Below are 19374 nucleotides of genomic sequence, written 5' to 3' on the forward strand. Positions count from 1 at the left end.
GTGAGGGGGAGATTGGTGCTGTGTATATGTGTTGTGGTGTAGTAGTGTGTGAGGGGAGGTCGGTGCTGTGTATATGTGTCGTGGTGTAGTAGTGTGTGAGGGGAGGTGGGTGCTGTGTATATGTGTTGTGGTGTAGTAGTGTGTGAGGGGAGGTCGGCGCTGTGTATATGTGTTGTGGTGTAGTAGTGTGTTAGGGGAGGTCGGCGCTGTGTATATGTGTCGTGGTGTAGTAGTGTGTGAGGGGAGGTCGGTGCTGTGTATATGTGTTGTGGTGTAGTAGTGTGTGAGGGGGAGGTGGGTGTTGTGTATATGTGTCGTGGTGTAGTAGTGTGTGAGGGGGAGGTTGGTGCTGTGTATATGTGTCGTGGTGTAGTAGTGTGTGAGGGGAGGTCGGTGCTGTGTATATGTGTTGTGGTGTAGTAGTGTGTGAGGGGAGGTCGGTGCTGTGTATATGTGTCGTGGTGTAGTAGTGTGTGGCGGGGGGCTGGTGCTGTGTATATGTGTTGTGGTGTAGTAGTGTGTGAGGGGGGAGGTCGGTGCTGTGTATATGTGTTGTGGTGTAGTAGTGTGTGAGGGGAGGTCGGTGCTGTGTATATGTGTTGTGGTGTAGTAGTGTGTGAGGGGAGGTCGGTGCTGTGTATATGTGTTGTGGTGTAGTAGTGTGTGAGGGGAGGTCGGTGCTGTGTATATGTGTCGTGGTGTAGTAGTGTGTGAGGGGAGGTCGGTGCTGTGTATATGTGTTGTGGTGTAGTAGTGTGTGAGGGGGAGGTGCTGTGTATATGTGTCGTGGTGTAGTAGTGTGTGAGGGGGAGGTTGGTGCTGTGTATATGTGTCGTGGTGTAGTAGTGTGTGAGGGGAGGTCGGTGCTGTGTATATGTGTCGTGGTGTAGTAGTGTGTGAGGGGAGGTCGGTGCTGTGTATATGTGTTGTGGTGTAGTAGTATGTGAGGGGGAGGTTGGTGCTGTGTATATGTGTCGTGGTGTAGTAGTGTGTGAGGGGAGGTCGGCGCTGTGTATATGTGTCATGGTGTAGTAGTGTGTGGCTGGGGGCTGGTGTCTTGTTGTTTTGTTGCTTTCTTGTTGACTTGTCATGTTATGATTTATGTTCCGTTGTTGTGTTGTGTTATTCAGTTGTTTTGTCGTGTTGTTGCATGGTTTTGTTGCTGTGATGTTTAGGTGAGTTGTTGTCTTGTAGGTCTTGTTGTTGTGTGACTGTGTCGCTTTGTAGTTGTGTTGTTAAATTGTTGCCTTGATGCTTTGTTGTTGTTCTTTATTGTCGTCATGTTATTGTGTTGTTGAGTTGTTGATCAGCGTCGCTCCCGGCCCCCTCTTGTTCTCAGCCCCTCTTTTTAGGTTGCAGATCTCTGCGTCTCTCTAGCACCTTCTCCCTCCCCGTCTGTTGCCCTGTTTCCTCTGTTTACCCCTCACCCCCCTCTATTCCTCCTCCCTGCCCCCCGGCCTCTCCCCTCTTATTCTGCTGTAGCCCAACTGGACTCCCCTCCTCGCCCCGCTCTGCCTCCTCTCTCCCCTCTCGCCCTAATTATCTTTCATTCTCTCCTCTTTATGATTTTAATTGCTGCCCCTGAATCCCCTCCTCTCCCTCCTCTCGCCCCGTGCATTCATTTACAGGCCTCCAACTCCCAGCCTGGCCTCCCCTCTCCCTCTCTCCTCACCCGCTCACCCCTCACCTCACCCCTCTCCTCACCCCTCACCTCACTCTTCTGCTCATCCTTCTCCCTCACCCTTCTTCTCACCCCTTTCCTCACCCCTCTCCTCACCCGCTCACCCCTCACCTCACCCCTCTCCTCACCCCTCACCTCACTCTTCTGCTCACCCTTCTCCCTCACCCTTCTTCTCACCCCTTTCCTCACCCGTATCCTCACCCCTCTCCTCACCATATTATTACGCGAGGAAAGGACGACCCGCCCCGCGCCGGGCGACACGCGATAAGAACATCCCGACCGCAGAATCAGCAGATAAATATTAAGAAAGAATAAAAATGTACAGGTTTTTTAAATATTTATTTTGTTTTTTTTAACTGTTCATGCCAAGTACTAAGTGTACAGAGGGGTGAAAGTACATACCGTATTGTAAGGAAGTTTTACTTTACTGAGTGGGTGGTAGATACGTGGAACAGCCTCCCAGCAGAGGTGGTAGAGGGTAATACAGTGAGGGTATTAAACATGCATGGGATAGACATACGGCTCCTGAATCCAAGACAAGACCAACGACTGATTAAGGTTAGAGTCTTTACCGATTGGACGGGGGCCGGATGGGGCCGATCTGCCGGCGGGGTCTGAGTTATTGTCTGAACATGCGCAGGCTTCGCGATGTAAAGTTGCAGTACGTTGCGCATGTTGCGAGGCTTCTAACGCTGAAACTTTGTAAGAATTTTTTTTGGCTCTTTTCGCGGATACAGTTGTCAGATTGTGCGGAGCGGACAGTGTACTCGGCGCTCAGGGACGCTGATATCTCTTGAGGACAAGCTCATTGTGACGTTACCTTGAGGACGGAATCCTCTGGAAGATAAAGAGTCCTAGAGGTTTACGTGGAAGGTCACGTCTTCTAGAACAAAGATCTCTAAGATGGAGAACCTTTTGGGGGGGTTGGGGTGCCACTGATTGGTTGTTGCCATAGCACTAAAAATATATTTCAATGTGATTAAGCTGCCAAAGGGGGGGGGGATCAAATGACTAAGTGGGACAGCACCTTTAACGGTGGGATTACCCGATACCGCGATGTGTGGTCTGTTGGCTGAAAGCCGCCATTTAATTCGATAAAAGAGCCTAGCAAGTAAAGCCGATCCCTGAGCTCCTTAATCCCCGCTCGCTCCACACATGCCACCCATTAGCCGGGCAGGACACGGGGGTATTTGGATACCAGTCACTTATCACCGGGGTCTCTCTTACGTCTCTGGGGAGCCCATCAAAGCCTGCCCTGCCCCCCCAACAAACCCATCTCGGGGTTAATTTTGTTATGGTAACCTTATAGGGTCAAAGGTCAGGATCTGTCCCAGAAAGGATGTGTCTCAAAGTGACCCCAATGACAGGGACTAGCTTAACAAACAAACAAAGGGGTCAGGGAGCAGAGACCCCCAATCCTTCCCCAAACACCTTGTATAAAAGGGGGAAATTATTTGTGTGTTCACCGGACAATTTATTACTTTTATTAGTAGTAGTAGTAATATGATTATTATAATTAATTATTATTCTTCCTATTATTAGTAGTAGTAGTGGTAGTAGTATTATTTTATCATTAGTAGTAGTAGTATTCTATTATTCTTAGTAATAGTATTTTGATGTTAATATTATTAGTAGTACTAGTAATATTTTACTACTACTAGTAGTAGTATTTTAGTAGTAGTAATATTTTATAGTAGTATTTTCTTTTAAATTGTAATAGTAGTAGAAAAAGTAGTAGCATTTTACTATTAGAAGTAGTATTTTATTATTAGTAGTAATATTATTATTTGTAATAGTATTATTTTAGTATTAGTAGTAGTAGTAATTTTTATTAGTAGTAGTATTTTATTATTATTAGTAGCAGTAGTAATATTATTCGTAAAAGAAGTATTTTGTTATTAGTATTATTTTTTTAGTAGTAGTAATATTATTCATAATAGTAGTATTTTGTTATTATTATTTTATTAGTAGTAGTAGTAGTAGTATTTTTTATTAGTAGTAGTATTTTATTATAAGTAGTAGTAGTAATATTATTTGTAATAGTAGTATTTTGTTATTATTATTTTATTAGTAGTAGTAGTAGTAATTTTTATTAGTAGTAGTATTTTATTATAAGTAGTAGTAGTAGTGATATTATTCGTAATAGTAGTATTTTGTTATTATTTTTTTATTAGTAGTAGTAGTAGTAATTTTTATTAGTAGTAGTATTTTATTTTAAGTAGTAGTAGTAGTAATATTATTCGTAATAGTAGTATTTTGTTATTATTATTTTATTATTAGTAGTAATTTTTATTAGTAGTAGTAATATTATTATTTGTAATAGTAGTATTTTGTTATTAGTATTTTATTAGTAGTAGTATTTTATTATAAGTAGTAGTAGTAGTAGTAATATTATTCGTAATAGTAGTATTTTGTTATTATTATTTCATTATTAGTAGTAGTAGTAATTTTTATTAGTAGTAGTATTTTATTATAAGTAGTGGTAGTAGTAATATTATTATTCACACAAGACTTTTTGCTTGTCTGCTTTTAATTTTCTCACATTCTCACATTTATTATTAATAAAGTTAATTTTAAGCAGCTGAATAATTTGTAAAGGCTTATTAAATCTTACAGATCTATGTTCCCAAATAGTACATTTTTGAAGAATATATTTTTCTCTCGTGTCATCTCAGCAGCACCCAATGAGAGAGTGGTAGATAAGGGGAACAGCCTCCCAGCAGAGGTGGTAGGGGGTGATACAGTGAGGGTATTAAACACGTATGGGATAGACATCCGGCTCCTGAATCTAAGACGAGACCAACGACTGATTAAGGTTTGAGTCTTTACAGCAGGAGAAACGGGCGATCAGAGGGGCCGTCGGGGGCCAAATGGGGCAGGATATGGGGATCCGTGTACCCACATTCTGTCCCCCAGACCACGACGGGCCGGTGGGAACTACTTTCTAAGTCATTTGCATAAAAATGTTTTAAAAATAGTTTTTTTTCATTAAAAAAGCTCTGCTCGTCTTCTGCGTTCCATTGTGCGAAATGACAAAAGGGACAATAAGACCGGTTGGGTTGGTGGAAGGGCAGCCAATGAGGATTAAGACGGAGCTTACAGGGTTAAAGCCGAGAACTGGGGGAATAATCATGAATCCAGATTTATAGATAATTGAGAAATCACCCAAAAAGAACCCAAATGGAACGTTTCCTCTCGGAATTCAGAACTTTGGCCCAGTTTCTCCCCCCGGGTAACCGCGGCCCAAACTGCCCCCCTCTCCTGCGCAGCTTCTCTCAGCCTCCACTCTTTGTCATTTCTCAGCCTCTCCCCCCTCTCTCCCCTTTGCTGTGGAATTCCACCCCCCCTCCACTTGTACATAGTGTCACAGTGGGCGTGGGAGTCGCAGGGAGGGGGAGACTTCAGTGTCTTCAGAAAGTCCATCAGTCTCCCCAGAAACCTTCGCAGTCTCCCGGTCACCCCGCAAACCCCAACTTCCTCCTCTCCGTGATCTTCTAAGAACTTTTCTTCTTAAACTTTTTTTTTGTGTTTTTTTGGAGAATTTCCGCCTCGATTTCTTCTCAGCTGTTTCAGGATTTTTTTCTTATTATTGTGATTTTGGGATAATTTTGTCGATTTTGGAATTTTAAGGAAACTTTGTGTTTTGAAGAATTCTTGGGGTGTTTTACGCGGAGATCTTTGGGTTCACATGAAGAGTTAACGTCCCACCGAGATCTCACTGCAGCCAGGATGGAGCGGACGCCCGGAGTGCTGGTCTTACTGGGAATACTGGGAGGCGTCGTAACGCAAAGTGGTGAGTGCAAGAAACCTGATCCGTAACATCTACCTAATACACAGAGCACACCTGCTGCTAATACACAGACACGGACCCCCTCCTAATACACAAACACCCGAACATGTACCCCTCCTAATACACAGACAACTTCTAATACACAGACACCCAGACCCCCTCCTAATACACAGACACCCAGACCCCCTCCTAATGCACAGACACCGGGACCCCCTCCTAATACACAAACACCCGAACACGTACCCCTCCTAATTCACAGACACTGGGAGATGGACAACTTCTAATACACAGACACCCAGACCCCCTCCTAATACACAGACACCGGGACCCTCACCCCTCCTAATACACAGACACCGGGACCCTCACCCCTCCTAATACACAGACACCGGGACCCTCACCCTCCTAATACACAGACACCGGGACCCTCACCCCTCCTAATACACAGACACCGGGACCCTCACCCCTCCTAATACACAGACACCGGGACCCTCACCCCTCCTAATACACAGACACCGGGACCCTCACCCTCCTAATACACAGACACCGGGACCCTCACCCCTCCTAATACACAGACACCGGGACCCTCACCCCTCCTAATACACAGACACCGGGACCCTCACCCTCCTAATACACAGACACCGGGACCCTCACCCCTCCTAATACAAAGACACCGGGACACGGACCTCTCACCCCTCCTAATACACAGACACCGGGACATGGACCCCCTCCTAATACACAGACACGGGGACACTGATTCCTCCTAATACACAGGCACCGGGACACGGACCTCTCACCCCTCCTAATACACAGACACCGGGACATGGACCCCCTCCTAATACACAGACACGGGGACATGCACCCTTCCTGTGTATTAGGACGTTGTATACATTCTTGTACCGCATGTTATTTGGGTGAGAAGGCGGCGTCCCTGCGATGCGTCGCAATTAATAAAGTTGCATCTCTTTGTATGTAAATATCGTTAGGATCGTTACAGTGAAGCAGATCCCCTCCAACACTCTCATTAGAATACAAACACTCTCATTAGTATACAGACACTCTCATAGGAATACAGACACTCTCATTAGAATACAAAGACTCTCATAGGAATACAGACGCTCATTAGAATACAAAGACGCTGTCATTAGAATATTAGACTCTCGCATTTATTTGATGGGCCGTCACACTCTGTCTCACTAAGTGCGCTCTACGAAGTATATTCACTGAAGTGGGAGTTTGCAGGAGAACGTTACGAAGGGCCGACCGCGGGCAGCTTCTCCCGGGCCCCACTCTGAGACGTCTCTCTGCCTCACATTCTCTCTCGTTCTCCTTTTTATGAATGACAGTAGAGGTCTCGGCGGTCTCACGCGTCTGAGTCAGCGCTGGTCAGGGGATCTCCGAGGAATAAGCGGATGAATCATTTTGCCTTATTAGGGGCCGAGTCCCTGGAACCGTGCAAGGGCACGAGGGGGCTGCAGGGGCCACGGCCGGGGCCACGTCACGCCCAGCATTCACTGTCTGGACGGGGATGAGACAAAGACGTTCCCCCCGGGCCGTGAAACCGGAGCGTGCTGGGGGCAGAGGGAAGAGGCACCTGCTACTAAACGGCGCAAAGGGAACAATGTGATTAATGGGTTAAAGAGACAGCGCCATGTAAAGTGACCCAACGTCAGCGACGTGTTTAATGGGTTAAAGAGACAGTCCCGTGTAAAGTGACCCAACGTCAGCGACGTGTTTAATGGGTTAACGAGACGGTCCCGTGTAAAGTGACCTAATGACAGCGAGGTGTTTAATGGGTTAAAGAGACAGTCCCGTGTAAAGTGACCTAATGACAGCGACGTGTTTAATGGGTTAAAGAGACAGTCCCGTGTAAAGTGACATAACGACAGCGACGTGTATTTATAAAGCGATTTTCTGCCGCTGGGACTCGAAGCACTTTACGGGTATATTCAGAAAAAGAGGTAATTATCTGAAGGATTGGGAGAAAAGAGGGGCTTTTGGTCTTTTTTAAAAAGTTTCTAAAGAGGGGGCCTCTCTGATTGACAGAGGTAGAGAGTTCCAGAATGTGGGAGCCGCGTGACAGCCGGATTTTGTGCTCACTTTGGGTATTGAGAGAAGAGACATATGTGCGGATCGGAGGGGCGAGCAGGGATGTCGGGAGTTAATAGCTCTTTGGGGTAACAGGGTCCCGGGGCCTTTAAGGCTTTAAATCTTAAAGTGAATTCTCCATCGGATGGGAAGCCAGTGGAGAGACCGTGGAATAATATGTAACAATTGGTGTAACAATCGGTGTGATAATCGGTGTAACAATCGGTGTAACAATCGGTGTAACAATCGGTGTGATAATCGGTATAACAATCGGCGTAACAATCGGTGTGACAATCGGTGTAATAATCGGTGTAACAATCGGTGTGACAATCGGTGTGACAATCGGTGTGATAATCGGTGTGACAATCGGTGTAACAATCGGTGTGATAATCGGTGTAACAATCGGTGTAATAATCTGTGTAACAATCGGTGTAACAATCGGTGTAACAATCGGTGTAAAAATCGGTGTAATAATCGGTGTAACAATCGGTTTAATAATCGGTGTAACAATCGGTGTAATAATCGGTGTAACAATCGGTGTAACAATCGGTTTAATAATCGGTGTAATAATCGGTGTAACAATCGGTTTAATAATCGGTGTAATAATTGGTGTAATAATCGGTGTAATAATCGGTGTAACAATCGGTTTAATAATCGGTGTAATAATCGGTGTAATATGGCATGAGCGGGGTTGATTAGTTAGTAACGGATTTGGGCGCCGTATCCTCCGCGGGATTCGCTGCTTTATCCCCGCGATATTCCTCAGGTGGAAGAAGGCAGATTTTGTTGCAGCAGAGATTTGACGCTTAAGAGACAAACGGAGTACAACGAGACTCCGCCCTCCGAGATCCCGCGCTCCGAGACTCCGCGCTCCGAGACTCCGCCCTCCGAGATCCCGCGCTCCGAGATTCCGCACTCCGGGATTCCGCACTCCGGTATTCCGCACTCCGAGGCTTGGCATTCGCTTGACCCGAGCAGCCCTGAACCCCCAAATTCTAAGCCGGTTTGGTTGGTATTTCCTAGGACCGGCGCAGTCATCCTCTGTCCTCGGATTTATCAGGATTTACTGTAACCAGCCGGCCGGAATCCATTCTAAGAGATCCGCTGAGCATCTGTTGGATCCTTGGTTCCTGGTGTAACGGGAGGTGGAGCTGCGCGTCATCCGCAGGGCAGGGGTAGGATTGCTTCTGGGGAGATCTCCCTTGTTCTGTCGCAGGGGGAGTCCGATTGGCCGATAGAGATTCCATGTCTGGCTTGTGATTGGCTCAGGTTAGCGCAGGGATGGAATTCGGGTCACTTCCTGGGGCTGACCTTTTGTGGCCCTTGGCATGGGGTGATGCGCTTGGTGCTGCGCGCTTCGGCCGTCATGTGCTTCGGACAAAAACAGCATCGAAACTGAGAAAGGAAGTTAGAAAAGAGGATGAAAGCAGAGCAGCGAAGTACAGCGGGGCCGAGTATCTTCTCTAACAATACGCAGCGCTGTATAATAATACCGAGTATCTATACCCCCCCACGCTGTATAATAATACCGAGTATCTATACCCCCGCGCTGTATAATAATGCCGAGTATCTATACCCCCCGCGCTGTATAATAATACCGAGTATCTATACCCCCCCGCGCTGTATAATAATACCGAGTATCTATACCCCCGCGCTGTATAATAATACCGAGTATCTATACCCCCCCGCGCTGTATAATAATACCGAGTATCTACACCCCCGCGCTGTATAATAATACCGAGTATCTATACCCAACCCCCCCGCGCTGTATAATAATACCGAGTATCTACACCCAACCCCCCCACTCTGTATAATAATACCGAGTATCTATACCCCCGCGCTGTATAATAATACCGAGTATCTATACCCCCCGCGCTGTATAATAATACCGAGTATCTATACCCCCCGCACTGTATAATAATACCGAGTATCTATACCCCCGCGCTGTATAATAATACCCAGTATCTATACCCCCCGCGCTGTATAATAATACCGAGTATCTATACCCAACCCCCCCGCGCTGTATAATAATACCGAGTATCTATACCCCCCGCGCTGTATAATAATACCGAGTATCTATACCCAACCCCCCCGCGCTGTATAATAATACCGAGTATCTACACCCAACCCCCCCACGCTGTATAATAATACCGAGTATCTATACCCCCACGCTGTATAATAATACCGACTATCTATACCCCCCGCGCTGTATAATAATACCGAATATCTATACCCCCGCGCTGTATAATAATACCGAGTATCTATACCCAACCCCCCCGCGCTGTATAATAATACCGAGTATCTACACCCAACCCCCCCACGCTGTATAATAATACCGAGTATCTATATCCCCCGCACTGTATAATAATACCGAGTATCTATACCCCCCGCGCTGTATAATAATACCGAGTATCTATACCCCCCGCGCTGAATAATAATACTGAGTATCTATACCCCCCGCGCTGTATAATAATACCGAGTATCTATACCCCCCGGCTCTGTATAATAATACCGAGTATCTATACCCCCCGCGCCGTATAATAATACCGAGTATCTATACCCCCCGCGCTGTATAATAATACCGAGTATCTATACCCCCCCCGCGCTGTATAATAATACCGAGTATCTATACCCCCCGCGCTGTATAATAATACCGAGTATCTATACCCCCCGCGCTGTATAATAATACCGAGTATCTATACCCCCCGCGCTGTATAATAATACCGAGTATCTATACCCCCCGCGCTGTATAATAATACCCAGTATCTATAGCCCCCGCGCTGTATAATAATACCGAGTATCTATACCCCCCGCGCTGTATAATAATACCGAGTATCTATACCCCCCGCGCTGTATAATAATACCGAGTATCTATACGCCCCGCGCTGTATAATAATACCGAGTATCTATACCCCCCCGCGCTGTATAATAATACCGAGTATCTATACCCCCCACGCTGTATAATAATACCGAGTATCTATACCCCCCGCGCTGTATAATAATACCGAGTATCTATACCCCCCGCGCCGTATAATAATACCGAGTATCTATACCCCCCGCGCTGTATAATAATACCGAGTATCTATACCCCCCCGCGCTGTATAATAATACCGAGTATCTATACCCCCCGCGCTGTATAATAATACCGAGTATCTATACCCCCCCCGCGCTGTATAATAATACCGAGTATCTATACCCCCCGCGCTGTATAATAATACCGAGTATCTATACCCCCCGCGCTGTATAATAATACCGAGTATCTATACCCCCCCGCGCTGAATAATAATACTGAGTATCTATACCCCCCGCGCTGTATAATATTACCGAGTATCTATACCCCCCCGCGCCGTATAATAATACAGAGTATCTATACCCCCCGCGCTGTATAATAATACCGAGTATCTATACCCCCCGCGCTGTATAATAATACCGAGTATCTATACCCCCCCGCGCTGTATAATAATACCGAGTATCTATACCCCCCGCGCTGTATAATAATACCGAGTATCTATACCCCCCCGCGCTGTATAATAATACCGAGTATCTATACCCCCCGCGCTGTATAATAATACCGAGTATCTATACCCCCCCGCGCTGTATAATAATACCGAGTATCTATACCCCCGCGCTGTATAATAATACCGAGTATCTATACCCCCCGCGCTGTATAATAATACCGAGTATCTATACCCCCCCGCGCTGTATAATAATACCGAGTATCTATACCCCCCGCGCTGTATAATAATACCGAGTATCTATACCCCCCGCGCTGTATAATAATACCGAGTATCTATAACCCCCCCGCTCTATAATAATACCGAGTATCTATACCCCCGCGCTGTATAATAATACCGAGTATCTATACCCCCCGCGCTGTATAATAATACCGAGTATCTATACCCCCCGCGCTGTATAATAATACCGAGTATCTATACCCCCCCGCGCTGTATAATAATACCGAGTATCTACACCCCCCGCGCTGTATAATAATACCGAGTATCTATACCCCCCGCGCTGTATAATAATACCGAGTATCTATACCCCCCGGCTCTGTATAATAATACCGAGTATCTAAACCCCCTGCGCTGTATAATAATACCGAGTATCTATACCCCCCACGCTGTATAATAATACCGAGTATCTATACCCCCCGCGCTGTATAATAATACCGAGTATCTATACCCCCCCGCGCTGTATAATAATACCGAGTATCTATACCCCCCGCGCTGTATAATAATACCGAGTATCTATACCCCCCGCGCTGTATAATAATACCGAGTATCTATACCCCCCGCGCTGTATAATAATACCGAGTATCTATACCCCCCGCGCTGTATAATAATACCGAGTATCTATACCCCCCGCACTGTATAATAATACCGAGTATCTATACCCCCCCGCACTGTATAATAATACCGAGTATCTATACCCCCCGCGCTGTATAATAATACCGAGTATCTATACCCCCCGCGCTGTATAATAATACCGAGTATCTATACCCCCCCGCTGTATAATAATACCGAGTATCTATACCCCCCGCGCCGTATAATAATACCGAGTATCTATACCCCCCGCACTGTATAATAATACCGAGTATCTATACCCCCCGCGCTGTATAATAATACCGAGTATCTATTCCCCGCGCGCTGTATAATAATACCGAGTATCTGTACCCCCCGCTCTGTATAATAATACCGAGTATCTGTACCCCCCGCGCTGTATAATAATACCGAGTATCTATACCCCCCGCGCTGTATAATAATACCGAGTATCTATTCCCCGCGCGCTGTATAATAATACCGAGTATCTATACCCCCCGCGCTGTATAATAATACCGAGTATCTATACCCCCCGCGCTGTATAATAATACCGAGTATCTATACCCCCCGCGCTGTATAATAATACCGAGTATCTATACCCCCCCGCGCTGTATAATAATACCGAGTATCTATACCCCCACGCTGTATAATAATACCGAGTATCTATACCCCCCGCGCTGTATAATAATACCGAGTATCTATACCCCCCGCGCTGTATAATAATACCGAGTATCTATACCCCCCGCGCTGTATAATAATACCGAGTATCTATACCCCCCGCGCTGTATAATAATACCGAGTATCTATACCCCCCGCGCTGTATAATAATACCGAGTATCTATACCCCCTCGCGCTGTATAATAATACCGAGTATCTATACCCCCCGCGCTGTATAATAATACCGAGTATCTATACCCCCCGCGCTGTATAATAATACCGAGTATCTATACCCCCCGCGCTGTATAATAATACCGAGTATCTATACCCCCCCGCGCTGTATAATAATACCGAGTATCTACACGTCCCGCGCTGTATAATAATACCGAGTATCTATACCCCCCGCGCTGTATAATAATACCGAGTATCTATACCCCCCGCTCTGTATAATAATACAGAGTATCTATACCCCCCGCGCTGTATAATAATACCGAGTATCTATACCCCCCGCGCTGTATAATAATACCGAGTATCTATACCCCCCCGCGCTGTATAATAATACCGAGTATCTATACCCCCGCGCTGTATAATAATACCGAGTATCTATACCCCCAGCGCTGTATAATAATACCAAGTATCTATACCCCCCGCGCTGTATAATAATACCGAGTATCTATACCCCCCGCGCTGTATAATAATACCGAGTATCTATACCTCCCGCGCTGTATAATAATACCGAGTATCTATACCCCCCGCGCTGTATAATAATACCGAGTATCTATACCCCCGCGCTGTATAATAATAATACCGAGTATCTATACCCCCCCGCGCTGTATAATAATACCGAGTATCTATACCCCCCGCGCTGTATAATAATACCGAGTATCTATACCCCCAGCGCTGTATAATAATACCGAGTATCTATACCCCCCCGCGCTGTATAATACTGAGTATCTATACCCCCCGCGCTGTATAATACCGAATATCTATACCCCCCCGCGCTGTATAATAATACCGAGTATCTATACCCCCCCGCGCTGTATAATAATACCGAGTATGTATACCCCCCGCGCTGTATAATAATACCGAGTATCTATACCCCCCGCGCTGTATAATAATACCGAGTATGTATACCCCCCGCTCTGTATAATAATACCGAGTATCTATACCCCCCGCGCTGTATAATAATACCGAGTATCTATACCCCCCGCGCCGTATAATAATTCCGAGTATCTATACCCCCCGCGCTGTATAATAATACCGAGTATGTATACCCCCCGCTCTGTATAATAATCCCGAGTATCTATACCCCCCGCGCTGTATAATAATACCGAGTATCTATACCCCCCGCGCCGTATAATAATTCCGAGTATCTATACCCCCCGCGCTGTATAATAATACCGAGTATCTATACCCCCCGCGCTGTATAATAATACCGAGTATCTATACCCCCCGCGCTGTATAATAATACCGAGTATCTATACCCCCCGCGCTGTATAATAATACCGAGTATCTATACCCCCCGCGCTGTATAATAATACCGAGTATCTATACCCCCCGCACTGTATAATAATACCGAGTATCTATACCCCCCCGCACTGTATAATAATACCGAGTATCTATACCCCCCGCGCTGTATAATAATACCGAGTATCTATACCCCCCGCGCTGTATAATAATACCGAGTATCTATACCCCCCGCTGTATAATAATACCGAGTATCTATACCCCCCGCGCCGTATAATAATACCGAGTATCTATACCCCCCGCACTGTATAATAATACCGAGTATCTATACCCCCCGCGCTGTATAATAATACCGAGTATCTATTCCCCGCGCGCTGTATAATAATACCGAGTATCTGTACCCCCCGCTCTGTATAATAATACCGAGTATCTGTACCCCCCGCGCTGTATAATAATACCGAGTATCTATACCCCCCGCGCTGTATAATAATACCGAGTATCTATTCCCCGCGCGCTGTATAATAATACCGAGTATCTATACCCCCCGCTCTGTATAATAATACCGAGTATCTATACCCCCCGCGCTGTATAATAATACCGAGTATCTATACCCCCCGCGCTGTATAATAATACCGAGTATCTATACCCCCCGCGCTGTATAATAATACCGAGTATCTGTACCCCCCGCGCTGTATAATAATACCGAGTATCTATACCCCCCGCGCTGTATAATAATACCGAGTATCTATTCCCCGCGCGCTGTATAATAATACCGAGTATCTATACCCCCCGCTCTGTATAATAATACCGAGTATCTATACCCCCCGCGCTGTATAATAATACCGAGTATCTATACCCCCCGCGCTGTATAATAATACCGAGTATCTATACCCCCCGCTCTGTATAATAATACCGAGTATCTATACCCCCGCACTGTATAATAATACCGAGTATCTATACCCCCCGCGCTGTATAATAATACCGAGTATCTATACCCCCCCGCGCTGTATAATAATACCGAGTATCTATACCCCCCGCGCTGTATAATAATACCGAGTATCTATACCCCCCGCGCTGTATAATAATACCGAGTATCTATACCCCCCCGCGCTGTATAATAATACCGAGTATCTATACCCCCACGCTGTATAATAATACCGAGTATCTATACCCCCCGCGCTGTATAATAATACCGAGTATCTATACCCCCCGCGCTGTATAATAATACCGAGTATCTATACCCCCCCGCGCTGTATAATAATACGAGTATCTATACCCCCGCGCTGTATAATAATACCGAGTATCTATACCCCCAGCGCTGTATAATAATACCAAGTATCTATACCCCCCGCGCTGTATAATAATACCGAGTATCTATACCCCCCGCGCTGTATAATAATACCGAGTATCTATACCTCCCGCGCTGTATAATAATACCGAGTATCTATACCCCCCGCGCTGTATAATAATACCGAGTATCTATACCCCCGCGCTGTATAATAATAATACCGAGTATCTATACCCCCCCGCGCTGTATAATAATACCGAGTATCTATACCCCCCGCGCCGTATAATAATACCGAGTATCTATACCCCCCGCGCCGTATAATAATACCGAGTATCTATACCCCCCGCGCTGTATAATAATACCGAGTATCTATACCCCCCGCGCCGTATAATAATACCGAGTATCTATACCCCCCGCGCTGTATAATAATACCGAGTATCTATACCCCCCGCGCTGTATAATAATACCGAGTGTCTATACCCCCCGCACTGTATAATAATACCGAGTATCTATACCCCCCCACTGTATAATAATACCGAGTATCTATACCCCCCGCGCTGTATAATAATACCGAGTATCTATACCCCCGCGCTGTATAATAATACCGAGTATCTATACCCCCCGCGCTGTATAATAATACCGAGTATCTATACCCCCCCGCGCTGTATAATAATACCGAGTATCTATACCCCCCGCGCTGTATAATAATACCGAGTATCTATACCCCCCCGCGCTGAATAATAATACTGAGTATCTATACCCCCCGCGCTGTATAATAATACCGAGTATCTACACCCCCCGCGCTGTATAATAATACCGAGTATCTATACCCCCCCGCGCTGTATAATAATACCGAGTATCTATACCCCCCCGCGCTGTATAATAATACCGAGTATCTATACCCCCCGCGCTGTATAATAATACCGAGTATCTATACCCCCCCGCGCCGTATAATAATACCGAGTATCTATACCCCCCCGCGCTGTATAATAATACCGAGTATCTATACCCCCCCGCGCCGTATAATAATACCGAGTATCTATACCCCCCGCGCTGTATAATAATACCGAGTATCTATACCCCCCCGCGCTGTATAATAATACCGAGTATCTATACCCCCCCGCGCTGTATAATAATACCGAGTATCTATACCCCCCGCGCTGTATAATAATACCGGGTATCTATACCCCCCGCGCTGTATAATAATACCGAGTATCTATACCCCCCCGCGCTGTATAATAATACCGAGTATCTATACCCCGCGCGCTGTATAATAATACCGAGTATCTATACCCCCCGCGCTGTATAATAATACCGAGTATCTATACCCCCCGCGCTGTATAATAATACCTAGTATCTATACCCCGCGCGCTGTATAATAATACCGAGTATCTATACCCCCCGCGCTGTATAATAATACCGAGTATCTATACCCCCCACGCTGTATAATAATACCGAGTATCTATACCCCGCGCGCTGTATAATAATACCGAGTATCTATACCCCCCGCGCTGTATAATAATACCGAGTATCTATACCCCCCGCGCTGTATAATAATACCGAGTATCTATACCCCCCGCGCTGTATAATAATACCGAGTATCTATACCCCCCGCTCTGTATAATACCGAGTATCTATACCCCCGCGCTGTATAATAATACCGAGTATCTACACCCCCCGCGCTGTATAATAATACCCAGTATCTATACCCCCCGCGCTGTATAATAATACCGAGTATCTATACCCCCCGCGCTGTATAATAATACAGAGTATCTATACCCCCCGCTCTGTATAATACCGAGTATCTATACCCCCGCGCTGTATAATAATACCGAGTATCTATACCCCCCGCGCTGTATAATAATACCGAGTATCTATACCCCCCCGCGCTGTATAATACCGAGTATCTATACCCCCCGCGCTGTATAATAATACCGAGTATCTATACCCCCCGCGCTGTATAATAATACCGAGTATCTACACCCCCGCGCTGTATAATAATACCGAGTATCTATACCCCCCACGCTGTATAATAATACCGAGTATCTATACCCCCCGCACTGTATAATAATACCTAGTATCTATACCCCGCGCGCTGTATAATAATACCGAGTATCTATACCCCCCGCGCTGTATAATAATACCGAGTATCTATACCCCCCACGCTGTATAATAATACCGAGTATCTACACCCCCCGCGCTGTATAATAATACCGAGTATCTATACGCTGATACCGAACCCCCCGCGCTGTATAGCGGTGCTGAGTATGTAGCATTCATTGTTCTCGGGACTCTGTATGAAGCTCTGATTCTTGGCCGGTGAGTCAGGAGTGAAGGCTGCCAGGAAAGTCGCCCTCGGCCGGGCACCGGGGGCCGTTCATCATCAACAAGCAGTGGAGTGAGCCAAGGACGGGGATTAACCGGCTCCGAGTTACCCGAGGACAGCGACCTCCTTACACTAACACTTTTATGGATCTGGCCTATGACATCACAGGGTCCTCTGCTGTTTATTGAACTCCAAGTCCTAGGATGCTCCATGCCTGCCCTAGCGTCATGGGAGTTGAAATCCTGAACACCTCTGGATCGGGATATATTGGGGATAAAGTGGGTTAAATCTATGATGTCATCATTTATCAGCGCCACCGAGGATCTTTTTAGCTGATTACCAAAATTGAACTCAGTCAAGCCGGGGATACCGGCAGCGACTTAACGAGAGGGGCGGGGCTTATAAAGACAAAATGGCTGCGCACAGCCAGCGATTGCAAATCATTCACAGATTTCAGAAATCATTTCATTTATTTATCGTGCTGTGGATTTCTGCCGGAATTTTCTTTGCGGTTGGGTTTTTCTAATTCCTTTTTTTTTTCTTCATAAAAATCTATATTTAGAGAAAGCTCGGAATGAAACAGCTGGTTCTGATATAACGAATTAGCCAAAAAGGAAATCTCCTGTCCACATTGACGCAAAAATGCGTCTCTGATGACATCATCAACTAACAATAACAATATTCCCGTATTTATCATTAAACGCCGCAAGCACGTCCTCGATTTCTGAACTACAACTCCCACAATGCTCAGCCACTGCTTGACTTTACAAAAAAACTAATTGTAATAAAAAAAAATATATATTTAATATTTTATATATATATAATATAAATATTCAGAAAATATCTCTTGCCCCGTAGTTTATTATTGCCCCGCGCGGGGCGTACATTTGCCCCAGTCATTGCATCATTATGAATGAGTGGTTTCCATGGAAATCAATTTAGAAGAAGCCGTCCCACGATGTGGGGTCTGGGATTGTTGATTTTAGTCCTGAGATTAGTAAGCAGATTAACCGAATCCACAAAATACTCTTAATATCTTTAGATTAGCTTCTACCACTTCTGCTGGGAGGCTGTTCCATTTACCTACCACCCCCTCAGTAAAGTAAAAATTCCATCCATTCCCTCTAATTCTGACCCTCTAGTTTTTAGATGATGGTGTCTTGTTCTCATTTCTACTACCCTCTCAGAGAAGTAAAAGTAAGCGTGTGTTGTAGGTTATCGTTAAGTGCCTGTTTGTAAATGGTTCGGTACGTTTGGCCCCCGGGCTCCTGGAATGTCCCCTCCCCCCGTGTTACATTGTTTCAATTCTTTTCTATTTGAATCAAAACAACAACAATTCTAACAATTGTATCCGTCTTACAGAGTGTGATAAACATGCGCGGCGCGGGACGCCTCATTGCGGGGGTTTATCTATTCAAGGTTATTATACAGAAAAGAATAATCCTTAAAGTCCCAAGAGACCCCCCACTGTACCCCCCACTGTACCCCCCAACTAAACAGCCATTTAAAGGGACAGCAACAGAAATGTATTGTATTGTTTGGGGTAATTCGTGTATTTGAATCTTTTACGAGCTGCCCCTGTGAGGGTTGGAGGGCTGGAATAAAAGTCCCCTCCCCCCATTTCTTTTTTTACAGGAGATGCAGATAGAGGGGGTGCTGTTTTTGGGGGGTCTTTCTACCTGTTCAGCTCTTACATCGTCTTTGTACTTTGGTTACCATATTGGTGCCAGCGCATGGTCAGGGAGGGGGAGCAGCGCATGG

At 45.7% G+C, this 19374-nt stretch overlaps 1 protein-coding gene across 1 annotated transcript in view; it reads left to right on the forward strand.

The window, feature by feature from the left end:
* The first annotated feature begins 5082 nt into the window (after positions 1 to 5082).
* Positions 5083 to 19374, forward strand: part of AXL (AXL receptor tyrosine kinase) — a 34436-nt gene continuing 20144 nt past the window's right edge. The window contains exon 1 of the mRNA XM_053472353.1: positions 5083 to 5474. Within this exon, the coding sequence (XP_053328328.1) occupies positions 5411 to 5474 (64 nt within the window). The 5' untranslated portion in view covers positions 5083 to 5410. The remainder of the gene's footprint in view (positions 5475 to 19374) is intronic.

The sequence above is a fragment of the Spea bombifrons genome, chromosome 8, assembly GCF_027358695.1.
Source record: "Spea bombifrons isolate aSpeBom1 chromosome 8, aSpeBom1.2.pri, whole genome shotgun sequence".
NCBI classification, from domain to species: domain Eukaryota; kingdom Metazoa; phylum Chordata; class Amphibia; order Anura; family Pelobatidae; genus Spea; species Spea bombifrons.